Source organism: Scyliorhinus canicula, chromosome 16 (assembly GCF_902713615.1).
Source record: "Scyliorhinus canicula chromosome 16, sScyCan1.1, whole genome shotgun sequence".
In the NCBI taxonomy this organism is placed as follows: Eukaryota; Metazoa; Chordata; class Chondrichthyes; order Carcharhiniformes; family Scyliorhinidae; genus Scyliorhinus; species Scyliorhinus canicula.
In genome coordinates this window covers 118,552,894-118,570,481 of record NC_052161.1, presented here as the reverse complement: position 1 = coordinate 118,570,481, position 17,588 = coordinate 118,552,894, and the positions used below count along the sequence as shown (strand labels likewise).

At 44.0% G+C, this 17,588-nt stretch overlaps 1 protein-coding gene across 1 annotated transcript in view; it reads left to right on the top strand.

Annotated features, from left to right (window-relative positions):
* The window catches only part of vwa1 (von Willebrand factor A domain containing 1), a 63,208-nt gene extending 46,016 nt beyond the window's left edge, over positions 1-17,192 (top strand). Inside the window, exons 4-6 of the mRNA XM_038821710.1 lie at positions 10,715-10,987; positions 12,930-13,069; positions 15,158-17,192. Coding sequence (XP_038677638.1) covers positions 10,715-10,987; positions 12,930-13,069; positions 15,158-15,235 — 491 coding nt within the window. The 3' untranslated portion in view covers positions 15,236-17,192. The remainder of the gene's footprint in view (positions 1-10,714; positions 10,988-12,929; positions 13,070-15,157) is intronic.
* Positions 17,193-17,588: the final 396 nt, after the last annotated feature.

Sequence of the window (17,588 nt, the reverse complement as noted above, 5' to 3'; positions counted from 1 at the left end):
CAATTTTGGATAAGTAAAATAACCAATTAAAGCTGAGGGACAAATTAAAGGGCAGCCCCTTAAAGGGATACTGCCTTAAACAAAAAAAATCAAATAAAAGTTAAGACGTTGAACCAAAACATGATTAAGACAATCAGTAATGCACCCCAGCCCCGCTGTGCCCACCGGGCACAGAAGACTTCAACGGTGCCGGCAGACACCGCGTGCTCCCTCTTCAGGGACATCCAGCCGCAAATGTAGCTATGGTAGGGGGTAGACGGTTGGGTCGGATTACCCCCTCGGTCACCTGCTGCCTGGACCTGTTTCTGGCAGGGATCTTACTCCTTAACCAACTCCACTTACTCTGGACCAGTCTATATATAAAGGGCAGCACGGTAGCATGGTGGTTAGCATAAATGCTTCACAGCTCCAGGGTCCCAGGTTCGGTTCCCGGCTGGGTCGCTGTCTGTGCGGAGTCTGCACGTCCTCCCCGTGTGTGCGTAGGTTTCCTCCGGGTGCTCCGGTTTCCTCCCACAGTCCAAAGATGTGCGGGTTAGGTGGATTGGCCATGCTAAATTGCCCGTAGTGTCCTAAAAAGTAGGGTTAAGGGGGGGGGGGGTTGTTGGGTTACGGGTATAGGGTGGATACGTGGGTTTGAGTAGGGTGATCATTGCTCGGCACAACATCGAGGGCCGAAGGGCCTGTTCTGTGCTGTACTGTTCTATGTTCTATATGTGTTTTGTTTTGAGTGTGGAGGGGTGCAATCCTGCCATAATTCTGGAAAAACCGCCCACACCATTTCCATGTCCACCACATGTAAATGCCAGTGGAGAGGCAGGGCCAAGCAAACACTTGGATTTTCTCATTTACCAGCACTGACTTCATTAATCCCTGCGACCACCAGCAGAAAGGTTAGCACAGCTCCCTGTGGTAGCAGTGGCAAATTACACTTATCTAGGACATCAGAAAAAGGCCACTCAGCCCACCTGATCAAAGCTAGCGTTTGTGATCCACATAAGCTTCCAGCGTCACTTCTGCACCTAACACTATCTGCGTGCCTTTCTATTCTTTTCTCCCTTATGTAACTATTCAGCTTCCCTTTCAATGCATTTATTGCTTTTTTTGCCTCACCTGATCCTTGTGGTAGCACATTCCACATTCTAAGCACTCTGTGGGCAAGAAGTTTCTCTTGAATTATTAGTATCTTACATTTATAAGCCCTAGTTTTTGAATCGCCTGCAAGTGAAAACATCTTCTGTGTCCAGACCCTATCGAACCCCCTTCCCCATTTTAAAGGGCTCCATCAGGTCACCCCTTTTCCAGGGAAAGTAGCCCTAGCCTATTCAGTCTGTCCTGATAGCTATTATTACCTCACAACTCTGGTATCTTTCTTGCAAATTTTTCTCGCACCTTTTCCAATGCGTCTTCTAAAATAGAGACCAGAAATGTGCACAGGATGTCCTGTGTGGTCTGACCAAGAATTGATACATCTTTAACTGGACTTGCCCGCTTTTCCGTTCTGTCCCTCTGACAGTAATCTCCAGCGCCCAGTTTCTTTTATTTTCCAATGGCCGTATTAACGTATGTCATGGCTTTCAGTAATGTGAGTACCTGCATCCCAAGATTCTCGGCGATAAGTAGCATCAGAATATTCAAAACCAGTAAATGGGTATTGAGCGCACAAATCTTGCTTCTTTTTCCAGGGTCAACCCTATTTTTTCACTAATGTAACTGCACATGCATGCCTTTGCGCAACCTGTGTTGGTCTAGCACGTGTTTGCCCTTTAAGATATGTTACGATCCCTGTTGATGTTATATCTGGACGGGAAGATTCCAGAAATGAACCCTGGCTTAAAAGACCGCTTTTACTTTAAAAAAAAAACATGAAGAAACAGAGTCACAGGACTTATTAGACAGCTTATTAGTTTTAACAAGAGGAAAAAACATTAATTAAACTTGGAAAAATTGGATTATGATACAATGCTCCTTTATCTCTACCCCTTGGTTTAATAATTACACACAGATTTTAAGATTAACATGGGTTGCAAAGTATATCTTAAACTACAATGGTCTCATTGACACATTTAGGACCGGAGCTACCCGTCGTGTTGTTCCAAGATATTCCACTTCAGAGATCTACCCGATTCGCCCTGTCTAACGTGATCTCACGAGATGTCGCAATGTGAATCCCACCCATTGTGGGTGGGATCACTTCCTGGCAAATCTGCATATTAGAGTGAGACAGCTAGTGTCGGGTGTCACACCGGAGGCTCAAAAGATCAGGACGCCATTTAAAAATGGCATCCCAATTTCTCGCTACACTGAGGAGTTCCGGTGAGCTGCTTAGTGCAGAAAACGGGGCGAAGTGCAACCTTGCTGGGGAGGTCTCCGCTGAGTCCCCGATATACCCAGATTGGGGTTAGATTGCAGGTGCTTCTCAGCACTCTGAGCACCGGGAAACATCCGACTAATCTTGCGTGTTACGGGACTCTGTCCACAGTTGGGTAGATTGCGCCCAATGTCATTTTCAAGCATACAAGATGTCTGTGGTCAAATACACACACTCCGCTCTGAACCCAAGTTAGTGTGTCTGTGGATTTCTCCTCCGAATTCCCCCAGATGAGTGTCACATAAGAGTTTTCAAACTTCACTCCAAAAACAGGCTTTAAAATCTTCTCACAATAATGTTTTCCATCAGCAGTTTACATTCCAAAATTCAGACCAATGACATGTTAAGTAAAGCCCAGGTTTTACACCAACCCCTTTAGGATTGCTTTGTCTTGACTGCTGTACAAACTGTTCACAATTGCTTTAATTCTCGATTCCCAATCTCTAGTAAAATGGCATCAAGCCTTTTGATTTACCTCTGAAGTCCACTGTTCCACATTAAATCTGGTTACTGCAATTATCTCTTTAACTTCGAACACTTTGTTTACTTTTCCTTAACTTTTTCTGAATAATACTGTGATCCTTAACTCCAGTGACCTTAAGGCATTCTTTTTGTCCCAATTCCCTGGTTATCTAGGTAAAAATGATTCTTTGGGAAGCTTGCCTCTTTGCAGCTCCTGTCCGAGCAGAGTTGAGAGACGGTCGGCATGGTAGCACAGGGGTAGCACTGTTGATTCACAGCAGCAGGATCCTAGGTTCAATTCCCAGCTTGGGTCATTGTATGTGCGGAGTCTGCACATTCTCCCTGTGCCTGCGTGAGTTTCCTCCGGGTGCTCCGGTTTCCTCCCACAGTCCCGAAAGACATGCTGTTAGGTGAATTGGACATTCTGAATTCTCCCTCAGTGTACCTGAACAGGCGGCGGAATATGGCAGCCAGGGGCTTTTCACAGTAACTTCATTGCAGTGTTAATATGAGCCTACTTGTGACAATAAAGATTATAAATAAAAAAGGATCATAGGTGGAATTTAACCAATCCCCACACATACAAACACCTTTTTCCAAAATGAATCTAACTATAGGTCTCATCCTTCCAAACACAGAAGCGCTAAATTAAACCCATTTCAAACTATATATTTTTTCTAATGTTTACCAATACAAGTAAAAATCCCTTAAAACGATCTTTATTTTCCTAAGATACTGTGCCAAAACGTTTAAAGGTACCATGCATTTGGTAGCTTTTGTACAAAAAAAAAGAATTAACAGGAGATGTTGTTTCTCATTTAGTTCTGCAACATCTTTTCTCCCACAATGTCTGGGAGCTTCCTGTCATCCTTACTAGGAGTTAGCTGAACACTTTACAGAAACCGCTGGCTGTGTCTGGAAACTCACAGCTTATCAAGGGGTTCAAGGGCCAAAATACCTTTCAGAATTGGAGCTGCAAAGCTTCTGACGGCAGCTCAGCTTGAGCAGGGTTGCGACCCTAATGTCCAACCATTCGTACATTGAGATGTCGCTGTGGCGAGCCTGGGGTCAGCTGAGCAAAGTGTCAGATCATTTGGTGCACACACATGCTACAGGAGCTGCATATGGGGTACGGATGAAGTGAGACAGATATTCTAAGTTTATTTATACACTGCATTAAATTAACTTAGGCAGTCAAGCAGCAATCTGCAATTGCAAGTCCAGCGGAACCCTATTACAATAGTCATTGATTGTTTGTCAAGAACGGGTGAAAAAGATCAAGATCCATCTGGTCAGCAGGTCATTTGGTCTCCCAAGTTGTCACTTACAAGTCTCTTTTTCCAAATCATGTAACATTGTGTAACACTGTTTCTAGTGATCAGTACAGTTTGGTTTGTTCAGCGAAAGCTCCCCATGGTTGAAAATACAATTGATTCAATTGTAACACTGTCAATCCAGGTAATGGCATTAACATAGGATGGCTAAATATATTTTACTCGTAGGCTGTAACGGATCGTGAGAGAATTTACGTAGCTACTTTCATATTGGCTTTGTGTGCACAGTACAACTTGCTTCCACAGCTGTTGCCAGTGCAATTTTACATAAAACTTTGCATTCAGAAAGAGGCCATTTGCCCCATCTGGCCTGTGTCAGTGTTCATTCTGTACCAGAGCATCCTCCCACCTTACTTCTTCTCAGCCTTTCAAGATTTCCTTCATGTATTAATCCAGATTCCTCTGAGACGTATCTCTGCTATTCGCGGCAATATAAAGGTAGCCACTTGAATTGTCTCAGGATCCTTTACTGACGACCAGTTAAATATATTTAGCATTCATGTGGTAACGATAATAATCTTAATTAGTGTCACAAGTAGACTTGCGTTAACACTGCAATGAAGTTACTGTGAAAATCCCCTAGTCGCCACACTCCTGCGCCTGTTCGGGTACACTGAGGGAGAATTCAGAATGTGCTATTCACCTAACAGCACGTCATTTGGGATTTGTGGGAAGAAACCGGAGCAGCCAGAGGAAACCCACGCAGACACAGGGAGAACGTGCAGACTCCGCACAGACAGTGACCCAAGCTGGGAATCAAACCTGGATCCCTGGCACTGTGAAGCAACAGTGCTAACCACTGTGCTACATGATGAGTTCCACATTCTCACCACTCCTTGAATAAAGAAGTCTCTCCTGGATTCCCTCACAGATTTATACATGACTAATTTATATTTAGAGCACCTAATTTTGGACTCTCCAGAACTCTTCTTCCTTATGTCTCGCCTATTAAACTCCTTCAGAATTTTAAAGACCTCCAACAGGACACACTTCTTTTAATTTATCAGTTTGGAGAGGTAATTGCTGCATTGGCCAGCAGCACAGTGCAAGTTTGGGGATCAAAAAGGGTAGCAGCACACATCTGGGAGAATGTGGTCAGCATTCATAATTGACTAATCAGGGATTGTTACCAGCTGATAGATATACTGGCCAGTCGGTTACTGATAGACACTTTTTAAGAAAACAAAAATCAATAAATTAAACACAAATGAGAGGAGTGACAGTTCCTGGTAGGGCACTGTAACAAAAAGTCAAAACTTCAAAGGAAGTGTAATTAACTTATCCAAAATGTTGTTCCCGGGGGTGATGATGCACCTCAGCCCTTGCAGTGCCCACTGGTCGCAGAAGGCCTGAAGTGTGCCAGCGGCCACTGCGTGTTTCCTCTCTGGGGCCACCCGCCCGTGAACATAGCTGCAGAAGAGTGGCAGACAGTCAACTGCTCGCTGCCTGGACGTGTTACTGGCCACAGTTACTGATATGTGGCCAATTAGCCAATCAATTGATCCCTGTTCAGTAGCTGGATTCCATTGCAATCAGCGTACTGGAAAGATGACCTGGGATGATATTTATATGGGGCTTGCAAGTAGTCACCGCCTAAATTGCAGTGATCTGGGATCATTTACAGATGTGTACCTTGATGTATAGAGCTACACAAAATAACATAAAATAAAATCCTAATTTATTCATCACAGAATTGCAGTCGTGCAGAAGGTGGCCATTTGCCCCATCGTGTCTGCATTGACTCTCCAAAGGATAAATGTGACTTAGTGCCATTCCCCTGCATCTGTCTATATACTGCTACAGAATTAGTGTGAATATTGTTGACATTTGGCACAATTTTATGAGGATATCTGCAGCTTTGATTGCACAAAATGTTTTTTTTGTCAATTATTTGTACTGATTTCCAAAAGAGGAAAGGAGCAGGTAAATAAAGTACAATACAGGGCCATAATGCTGCCTGCTCCCCAATAAACAGACTAACCAACAAAAATTAAACAAAAAAAACAGTAAAATTAACGTCAGCAGTAATTAACTCTTTAAAGCAGGCATTGTCAAACTCGGGGGCGCGACTCACGGGTGGGTCACGGGCGGGTGTCGGGAGGGTCGCGGAGCCATCCATCGGGGCGCTCCCGATCGCGCAAATCTGCGCGCAAGAGCTGCAGCAGCCAGCTTTTAATAATGCAGGCTGCACGCGGCCTTCAAAATGGCCAGGAACAGATAAAAAAATATTTGCCCGCACTGCGCATGCGTGCCCGATCATCAGTGCGCATGCGCAAAATTATGCACATGCACACCGATGATCGGGCACACATGCGCAGTGCGGCTGCATTTTTAAAAATATGGTCGCAGCCTTTTTTTTCAAGTTCGGGGGCCAAAGGGACCATTGGGGCCAAAGGGACCCAAAACCATTTCCTCCATTTTTGTCAGCAACAAACAAAGTAAGAAAAAATGGTGGGAGGCGAAGATCGGCCGGGTTGGGTCCCGAAGGTTGGCCAGTTGGTAAAAATGGGTCCCCGGAAAAAAAGTTTGAGGAACACTGCTTTAAAGAAAGAGATACATAATTGCCATCCACAAAAAGATTCTGAGTGGATCCCCTTGTTGCATACTTAATCTTCTCCAATTATAGAAAATACATTTAAGTCTTCCAACTATGGGCAGCACGGTGGCGCAGTGGGTTAGCCCTGTTGCCTCACGGCGCCGAGGTCCCAGGTTCGATCCCGGCTCTGGGTCACTGTCCGTGTGGAGTTTGCACATTCTCCCCGTGTTTGCGTGGGTTTCGCCCCCACAACCCAAAAAGATGTGCAGGCTAGGTAGATTGGCCGCGCTAAATTGCCCCTTAATTGGAAAAAATGAAGTCTTCCAACTAGGATGAAGCTGTGGGGGGCTTGGTGGGGCTTCCAGCTTAATAAAACTCACCTGCGAGCTCTTAATGAAGTAAATGCAGTGATATCTGCCTCAATCTTCGTGAAACTGACCAGTGCAGACGAAACTCTAGAAGGCCGATCAAAGGACAAGGCTGTGGGTCAATGTATATGAAAGGTTGTCAAAGAGGGATGACCAAAAACAGGCCAGCTTTGTGCAAGACCAGAACATGTGGGTATGGTCTGCAGGGGTGAGGGAGCACCTGCCACATTTGTTGTTTGTGTTGGAGAAAAACTTGCTCATTTGGCCTTGACAAGTGAATTCTGTGCAGAACTTTAAACTGAATTAAGCTTAACCAAGCATAGAAGGTTGTGGAGTTGACCCTAAAAAGGGTCTGCTCAAACCAGTCATCCATAAAGCCAAGCCAAGCTCCGCTTCCCAAACATTTATTTTCTTATCTTATGGAGAGGGGAGCGTCCAGAGGATATCGTGAGATCATAAAATATTGAAATAAATCCACTGCTGGTTTGAAGCAATGATGAAATCCCTTCCAATAATGTACTTGGAGGTAGTGAGGACAGGGTGGACAGGGCAAGCAAACAAAACCTCGGGCTTGAAAATAGCAGTAATGGCTAGACTGAGTTAAATTCAATTTGGCTGCGAGCTCGCTGAAGCTGGCAAAGTTCTCATCCACAAACAGGTTAATAAAATGTTTGAGCCCCTTCCTCCTCCACAAGGCAAATGCCAATTCAAGCTCGGAGGGCAAGAATAAGTGGTTGTTACAAACAGGACCTAATAATGAAGGAGTAGAAAGTTTAAAATGTCAATGGAATTGCTTCCATATTTTTAAAGTAGAAATCACAACAAGGTTTGATGTGTATTCAGAGGGGAAAAAGGTAGCAGGGCACAAATTAATGCAGGAAGAGAGGATGAGCAGCAAGATTGCGCTTCCATAATAGTTTAAACTTTGATCATGATACCATGTTAAAATCTTTTGAATATTGGCCGCACAATAATAGTGATTGGATTAGGAAGAGCTAGCCCACCAACCCATCTCCCTCTTCGAAGTATTGCTCTAAGGACTCTATGAGTGCCTGTCTACATAGATTTGATGTTAGCTTCTTAACCGTAACCAAAAATGATTTTGGTAGAAAAATAAGGAGACATTAGAAAATAAACTGCAATCTGGTCAGAACGTTCATTTTTATGGATTGGATTCTGCCAGCTAAGAGGCAAACTAGCCCAGGGCTGTAAATCCGCTTTAATTTTGGCAGCACGGTAGCATCGTGGTTAGCACTGTTGCATCACAGTGCCACGGTCCTGGGTTCGATTCCCGGCTTGGGTCACTGTCTGTGCGGAGTCTGCATGTTCACCCTGTGTCTGCGTGGGTTTCCTCTGGCTGCTCCGGTTTCCACCTACAAGCCCCGAAAGACGTGCTGTTAGGTGAATTGGACATTCTGAATTCTCCCTCAGTGTACCCGAACAGGGGCCGGAATGTGGTGACTAGGGGATTTTCACAGTAACTTCATTGCCGTGTCAATGTAAGACTGCGTGTGACAATAAAGATTATTATTAAAGATTTATTCTATGAAGAGTCGCAAGAGAGTGTGTTATGTTCACACCCAAATAGCAAAAACCAGCACAAGATATACAAAATGGCAAAGCTCCTGGTGGTGGTTTGTTTGACACTAGAGTTAATTGGGAAACACTCACCTCTGTTCATATCCAACATATAGCCAGAGAATGAGCCAACGGTGCTGGAAATATTCACTATTCCATCAACACAGGCTGCAGGGTTAGTGATACATAATAGGTCAGCAGCATATAAGGACACACAGTGCTCCACACCAGCTCGAACGATATCCTTTAGCAGTGTGGAGACTTTAAAGCTATTGACAGGGGTTCTATCGACAGGCCGAAGAGCAGTGGGGACAGAGGACAAAACTTGACGGATTCCCCTGGATAAGGAGAAGTACTCTGAGTGTAGACAGTTAATGTGCACACTCGCGGTAGGGGAGGTACAAAGAAGGAAAATCGAAGAAGTAAATTTTGGACCAGACCCAAATTTATCCAAAATTACAAACAAATAATCCCACTCACCCGGTCAAAAGCCTTCCCCGCATCCAGAGAGACAACAGCTTCAGGGATGATCGAGGCAGTTGGGGAAAGTAGTTGACGTACATTTGAGGATAACTGGCATCCTTTATAAAGCCAGTTTGGTCACCAGATATTATATCAGGGAAACTTGGCTCCACACGTTATGCCAGTACCTTAGCTAACAGCTTTAAATCTGCATTTAAAAGAGACATAGGACGATATGAGCCTCATTCTCAAGGCTCCCTGTCTTTTTGAGTGTAAGCGAAATGGTAGCTTGAGTCAGTGTTGGGGGCAGAGAACCATGAGATAATGAGTCATTAAACATATCTAGCAATAAGGGCACAAGTTGAGTGGAGACTCTTGTATAAAAGTCAATAGGAAGGCTCGGTCTAGCTCCGGGGGTTTGCGGAATGTATCCCTGCCCACCACTTTTGAATATTTCCAACATAAACTATGTTTGGGGCTCGGCTTTCAATGCATAGGTTTGTTGCCTTGACTAGTTTTCAGGTCATCGACTTTGCCCTGCAACGACACGCTCTCCTTAATCGCCGCAGTCAGCTTGGACTCCAGTGAACTGATCCTGATCACTGTGATCCGAAAGGGCAGACTCGATATTGCCAAGAGAAGAGCGCTGGCATGAGAGTGGACAGCAAAACTAACGGTGTCAAAGGGGTACCGAATAGAACTCAGCAATTCTTCCAATTAATTTTTCAGCTCGAGCCAAACTTTGTTGCGCTGTGTTAGAGCTCAGTGACCAGAATTTTGCTCAGAGTTTCTGTTGTTAGAAGCTTGGGGAAGCTGGTCGCCATCTTAGCTGGGGTAATAATAATAATAATCTGTTTATTGTCACAAGTAGGCTTACATTAACGCTGCAATGAAGTTACTGTGAAAAACCCCTCGTCACCACATTCCGGCGCCTGTTCGGGTACACAGAGGGAGAATTCAGAATTCTCAGCTGGTATGGGAATTGAACCCACGCTGTTGGCCTTGTTCTGCATCACAAACCAGCTGTCTAGACTACTGAGCTAAACTTAATATTTTTGGACGGCACGGTGGTGCAGTGGTTAGCACTGCTGCCTCAGGGCACTGAGGACCCTGTTCGATCCCGGCCTCGGGTCACTGACCGTGTAGAATTTTCACATTCTCCCAGTGTCTTCGAGAATCTCACTCCCACAACCCAAAGATGCAGGGTAGGTGGATTTGCCACGTTAAAATTGACCCTTAATTGGAATTTTTAAAAGAATTTCAAGTCTGTATGTTATAAATTCTTGGGCATATTTAAAAATAATTTGTTTCTTGAGTATTTAAATTAATTTTCTCGGTGGCAATAACAATATACCAACACATTAAGAACTTGTAATGTTGCATGTGCTTCTCATACATTGCACAATTGGCGGTCTGAAATGAGGTTTTCACTGGTGTCTCAAGAGGTTTTAAAAGTAAATTGGCACTCACTGTGGCTCTGGAGCTTGGAATTTTGAAATGCATGGACAGACACTGTGCCTCTTGTCACCAGACTATTGGACATTGGTTCCTACCTCAGATTGTACAAAATTAACTCCGAAAACTATTTTGTTTCCTATGACTCCAGATGAGATCAGTCCACAAACAGTCCTAATCACGGACTCGCTCCCGAGAAGCTTTCGGGTCAGTTGGGCCCCAACTCTGCTGGGTGTTGCTTCCTATGAGGTTCTTTATGGGATACTGCCGGGGGGCGAGCCCAGTTTACTCACCATCGACAGCAGTCAGAACAGCACCGTCGTGAACAATTTGGAGCCCAACACCACCTATCTGGTCACCGTGTCAGCCCTGTACCATTCTGGCAGAACAAAAGCATTATCTGCAAAAGCTTGCACTCAGGACGGTAAGCGGTTCCACGGCAACAACCAAGTGCTGCGTTGCAGTGATGACACTTTACCCATCAGAGCATGGCCTGATAACTGCGGCAGAATGTTTATTTACCTGAGGAGGCAGAGTCCAAGGTGGATAGGCCCGCAAGTTTGTGTTACCAACTGGTGTGCTAGTCTTCTGCTATGGGTCCACCTCCATGCCATTTTTATTAAGACATGTTGGGGGGGGGGGGGGGGGGGGGGGGACTGCACCTGCAAATAGGTTGCTAATTTGGCTAGTTGAAGAGCCTATTTATGGCAACTCTAGAAATTCCAACCTAAACTTTCCATTCAGTACGCTGACCGCTCCACCTTGAAGCTGAAACATGGCTGCGATGAAGGCAGCCTTCTGGGGGGATGGGGGGGGGGGGGGGGGGGGGGGGGGGGTGTTGGGAGGAGAGGAAGTGCTTCATCCTGCTAGGAGATTACCACCCACCATAGCCTAGAACTGTGGCCACTGACCACCCAGTGGAGGAGTTGCCCCTCTATGATAACAGCCTAGTGGCTGTAGTCTTTTTGATTTAAAAAATATATGGAAGCTCTTCCGAGGGCTCTTCCAGCTCGAGGCACCTTCTACCTCTCTCCTCCCTACATCAGCAGCTCTCGCCACCAACGGTGGGGCTGCCAGTGTGTCTTTGCTGAAGCGGCTCCTATTAGCCTCAATTGGGAGCCTGCCCACCCTATTTGACTGGACAGCAAGTGCGCACCCTCATCACTAATTGGCCCGCCCATTAAAAATAAATTGCATCAGACTCCAACGCAACGTTGGGCCAAGACCCGGGAAGTCATCCAATATTGGATTCCCATCCCCATAACAAAATTTATTCCCCTGGTCATCCAAACTCCAGCAATGTAGACCTCTTTGCAAAACACAACGTCTGCCTCTCTGTTTCGTACTCTCAGAAAGTGTTGGCATTAAAGTTGTGGGCACGTAGAGGAGGCATCAGAGACTGTGAGCTTGTCACAAGCTCCCAGTCACTCCTCAATTGACTTGATCTGATAGTCACACCTTCCTGGAAGAAGCATCTGGTCCGTCTGTGAAGCATGAGTGACCCCACAGACCTAACAGTGACCCAAACAATGTGGGAGAAAGAGAAAGAATGGACACAATGTGTTCATCTGTGCAAATGTAGAGGCCTCAAGATATGAGACTGTGGGAATGGCCACAGTGCAGATAGGACATTGAGAATTATCTTCAGATATTTGTCTTATTATTATACAATTAAGCACATTAAATTTAAAGGAAGGGGCATTCATGCAAAAAAACTCCACAGGAATCACTGCTTTGGGAAACCCAAAGAGCAATGTGTCATTTGTCACTCATTCATTTAAGTTTCCACTTCATTTAAGTCATTATATAATAAATTAGTTGTTTATTTTCAATCATATTTGAAGATGGTGCTCCCCCCCCCCTTTTTTTGGATTTCAAGCAACTGGGATGTCAGCTCAACCTTTGGCCACAACCAGAAAAGGTGGATCTTTGTGTCCTTCCCACCAAAGCCAACACTCTGCTGTGATTTTGGGTAAGGGTTGCCCTTTTAATGAAAACAAAATAGTGGATGCTGGAATCTGAAACCAAAGAGAAAATGCTGGAAAATCTCAGCAGGTCTGGCAGCATCTGTCGGGAGAGAAAAGAGCTAACGTTTCGAGTCCAGATGACCCTTTGTCACAGCCTGTCAAAGAAGGCATCAGACATGTATTGTACCTGAGCTATAGTATCACGAGACTGGCTCTAACTCCATAATAGAACAGTTTGCACCATAATCTGGCCTCTCTCTAGTCAGTACCTACTCCCACGCCCATCTGTGGAACATAAACGCAGAAGAGTGTAATGGAAACATAGGACTATTTATCACTGTGCATGACTAATCTGAGCTCTTAACAGAAATAGGTCATTTTCACCCTCTCTGCTTTTAGTCTGGACAGTGAATTCCAACGTCAACAACATGAAGCTCACTGACATCACCCCCACCAGTGTAATAGCCTCGTGGGACCCTGGCAGAGGAACAGTGCTGCACTACAAGGTGCAGTGCACGCGTCACCGAAGAAGCCCATCGGTAAGAACCATTCCGGCACAGGTCCTAAATGTGCTATTAACAGACCTCATTCCAGGGACTGACAACCGTATTTGTGTGAAGGCAGTGTACAGAAATGGTGCAAGGTGAGGCATGTGTAGGACGGTACGCACACCACAGCAACGAGGTGGGTAACTGAACCAAGCAAGGAGTAGCCATTTAACCAGGTGAGAGGTGCTTGAGGTGAAAACAGGCAATTGAAATGTATTGCAGTAGCATCGAACAAAAGTGAAATAACAAACAGAGCATGATTCACTGACCTTTGTCCCACTAAGGGTTGATAGTCATTGGATTATTTATGCACCTGACTGTGGCCTTGGGTTGATTAATTGCAGATTCTGTATGCTGTATAAAGAGAATGAACTGCAGCTTGTCATTTCATTATCAGTCATCGTCCAACTGCAACAACCCACCCCCTCCCACAGCAGTGATATCCGGCCCTTGCTATTTGTGCTTTGGTTTTTGAAATCCTAACTCAAGAGGGCTCACACCAGCACACTCAGATCATGAGCCAACTCTTAGGAAAACCACCACCATTGCACTGAGTGCTTTGTCTCAAGGAGAACACAAGTTTAATTGCAGGCTAATAGAAGAAATTAGATTAAAGTATCATAGCATCACAGTATGTTCACTCAGAGAACCTGGTGGCATTAGTGATGTATCTGGTGTTTAAATTGGCCCAGGTGTCATCTGCTTAGCCACTGCTTCAGCTTATTGTTTGAACACTTGCTGAGTACAGAATTATAATTGAAGGCAGAGCAGGAGCATTCAAATCATAGCTGGTTAATGTAATGGCAAAATTAGTACAGGGGGAATGGTTACTGAAGGGTGGATTACAGTATTAGAGGGAAATGTATTAATGGTGAGTGAGTTAGGGTATTACAGGATTGGTTAGGGCGATAGAGGATCATATCTATGATATGCAAGTTCGAACATTATAGAGGTGCCATCAGTAATGGAAGATATTGCAGAAACATTGATGGATTAGTTAGTACTCGCAGACAACTGTCATCAAAATTAGAGGTAAGGAACTGAAAAATTGTTGGAGGGATGGGCTTTAATGGGAGAGAGTAATGATCAGCTTTAATGGATGTGTAATAGTACTAGAGGAGGTTGATGGATTACATAGAGTACTGAAGGGACAGACTATGATGTGAGTTAGTGTAAATGACGAACAAGCAACATTGGGTGAGTTAGGTTTTGAGAAAGGCTTTGATATGTGACATGGTAAACTAGAGGGATATATTGGGATAAGTGAGTCACAAAAAAACTAAGACAACATTGATGGATGAGAGGGTAACTGGGTAAATTAGGGATTAGAGGGATGAGTATCAATGGGTAAATTAGGGTATCAGAGGGATGAGGATCAATGGGTAAATTAGAGGATTAGAGGGATCAGTATCAACAGGTAAATTAGAGGATTCTAGGGATGAGCATTAGAACATAGAACAGTACAGCACAGAACAGGCCCTTCGGCCCTCAATGTTGTGCCGAGCAATGATCACCCTACTCAAACCCACGTATCCACCCTATAACCGTAACCCAACAACCCCCCCCCCCCCCCCCCCCCCTTTAACCTTACTTTTTAGGACACTACGGGCAATTTAGCATGGCCAATCCACCTAACCCGCACATCTTTGGACTGTGGGAGGAAACCGGAGCACCCAGAGGAAACCCACGCACACACGGGGAGGACGTGCAGACTCCGCACAGACAGTGACCCAGCCGGGAATCGAACCTGGGACCCTGGAGCTGTGAAGCATTTATGCTAACCACCATGCTACCGTGCTGCTAATTAATGAGTAAATTAGAGTATTATAGGGTTGAGTATCAATGAGTATATTAGAGTATTATAGGGATGTGTATTAATGAGTAAATAGAGTATTAGAGGGAAGAGTATCAATGGGTAAATTAAAGTATTAGAGGGATAAGCAACAATGGATAAAATCAGATACTAGAAGATGGTACTTGAAGCTGAACAGCCTTTGCTCTTTCTTAAATTTCATTTTCTTACAAACATGTTGCGATATTAACAAGGTGTCCTAACTCGTGCTTGCTTTCCTCTTTCAGATTCCTTGTCACTCAAGACACACTCCACTAAATCATTCTGCATTCAGGAGCACCAGTGCTGGTAAAAATGATGCATAAATCTTAAAGATTAATGGAAGCTGTAAAGCGACAGGAGGACTCATCAAAAAAAAAGAAACATTCGCCAAGATTAATAAGACTCTCTCTGCAGTTTACTTGCACAGTTTAATGATGCCCAGTTGGGGGACAGTCATAGTGTGTCAGTGCTATACAAACAACCAAAATGTGGAAATCCCCAGTGACTCAGTGTACTATGATTCCAAGTTCCTGGTACATTTAAACTTCCCATATTTTAGGTCTGATGTGCGCAGTCTAATGTGTGCATATTACATGATGTGCACATGTAATTGTGACACTTATAAGATGTCACCCTATTTTTTTATACAAGATATTGCTAAAAGTCTGGCTCAGAGGCAGGTGCTGCGTCATACTTTTGGCACCACTTTTGCCGAGTTTTGTTTTTAGCACCAATGCCTATAATATAGCTTTGCTGTTGCAGGGTTATATTGAGAAACAGCTTAAGAGGCAGCTTCACATCCATAGCACTTTTTTACTTATTCTTCAAAAAAAAAGTTTTGGAAATGAAGATGGCCTCCTGCACAGCCAAAATGTTTTTACTGTATGAAAAGGGACAATATGCTGCTCACGAGCTCAGTGGGATGCCCAGTGCGGGTACTGAGCCATAAAGACTATCCAAGGATTGATCACTCTAAGTCTGCAGTGAGTCAGTTAATATCACGCAGGATGAGCTTGGGTGTGGGTGGCAACTGCAAGTGGCCTCATGTCCATTGAAGAGGTGGAAAAGGTCAACCACATTCCTTTTCCAATCAGCAGCAAAAATGACTCCCAAAGTGTGCGTGAATGGCTGGTGAAGAACCAATACCAAATTCTGTGAAAAGCCAAAATGACAGATCTTGTATTCTACCAGACGTAGGGCCAGAACATGGATACTTCTGAAAGAAAATACAAATTATGTGGAATTTTTGTTAGATCCATGTGCACACTCTTTGAAATAGGAAATGCTAACATTTTGATAGTTCAGTAACTACCTAATCCTCGTAAAACTCAATGTAAATTTAGCAGTTTATATATTTTGGTTTGTACACACAATCATTAAATGTACGTAAGCCATTTCATGTATCAAATTAATATGTCAATTCACATGTACTGCTGACATAATGATTCTACCAGCTGCAGCTCATGTGCATTTTGAAAGCTACTTGTTCTCTTTCAATAACCTGAAGTTTCTTATAATGGCCTCCTGTTCCCTAGCGACTCTATGTTCCTGCTAAAATAAAAAAATGCATTAGGAAATGTGGCAATGACCCGACCTGAGAATGTCGTGGCTGCTGGCACTTCTCTAGCAGCACAATATATTTCCCAGGTTAATTAAAGAACACAGAAGTTAGAAAAATATATTCTGTACACCATGAACATTGTCACAGGGAGCCTCAAGTCACATGGTTAACCTTGAGATTCCTCATGACTGCTCGGCTACTGTCTCTATTTTATTTTCATCTCACTAATAAATTATGGCTGAAAACAAATTATGGATTAAAGTTTCATCACCACTATTTATCTTTTCTCTCCATATTCCTCCTCCCTCGATGCCCATACTGTACGGTTGAGGATCATAGACTTTCATTGAATTAGTCCATAATTATGCTTGGCAAAGTACTGCAGTGGTTTGCCATTGTCCTGTGCAGTATTGCTGACCAAGAAACTCTCCCGCCCTTTAACACTTGCCATCAGACGTATTGGATGGATGTACAGGCTTATAATCAACTTGTTTGACCACATTATGAACACACTTTCCGTGGCCATCAAGTTCTGGAGTAGGATGTAAACCCAGGGTTTCTGATCCAGATGTGGGGACACTACCCACAGCGCCACAAGACCTCCCCTGCTCCATATGAACAGTGACTCATTTCTAAACTGAATATTCTTTTTTTTAAAGGAACATGATCCATTATTTGCAAAATACATTTTTTTATCAAAATAAATCTATTTCAGCGTTGCTGTTGTTGTCAGGTTTGTCTTATCAATAGGCCACAAAAGCATAGGCTTTTTCATCGAATGCAGGCTGAATAACTCCTGTCACTTCGTCCTCAGTCTCTCTGCTGTTTGGCACAAATTCTAATAGCCTTGATTTCACTGGGTGGCTCTGAGTTACTAGACCATTCAGAAGGTTCTGCACTGCAGGCATGGTGTCTTGCTGCATTACTCGCAGTAAGTCCACATTCTTTTAAATTCACCTTTAATAGGGAAGTACACATTAAGGAACCAACCTGAGAAGAGTGAACAACACGTTAATGTATAAACGTTCAGAGAAAAAAATGGTTTAATGAATGTCTTTTTCTGAGTATAATGTGCTTTGAACCATCAGCAAGGCTTTATTGTCCATTAAGATGCA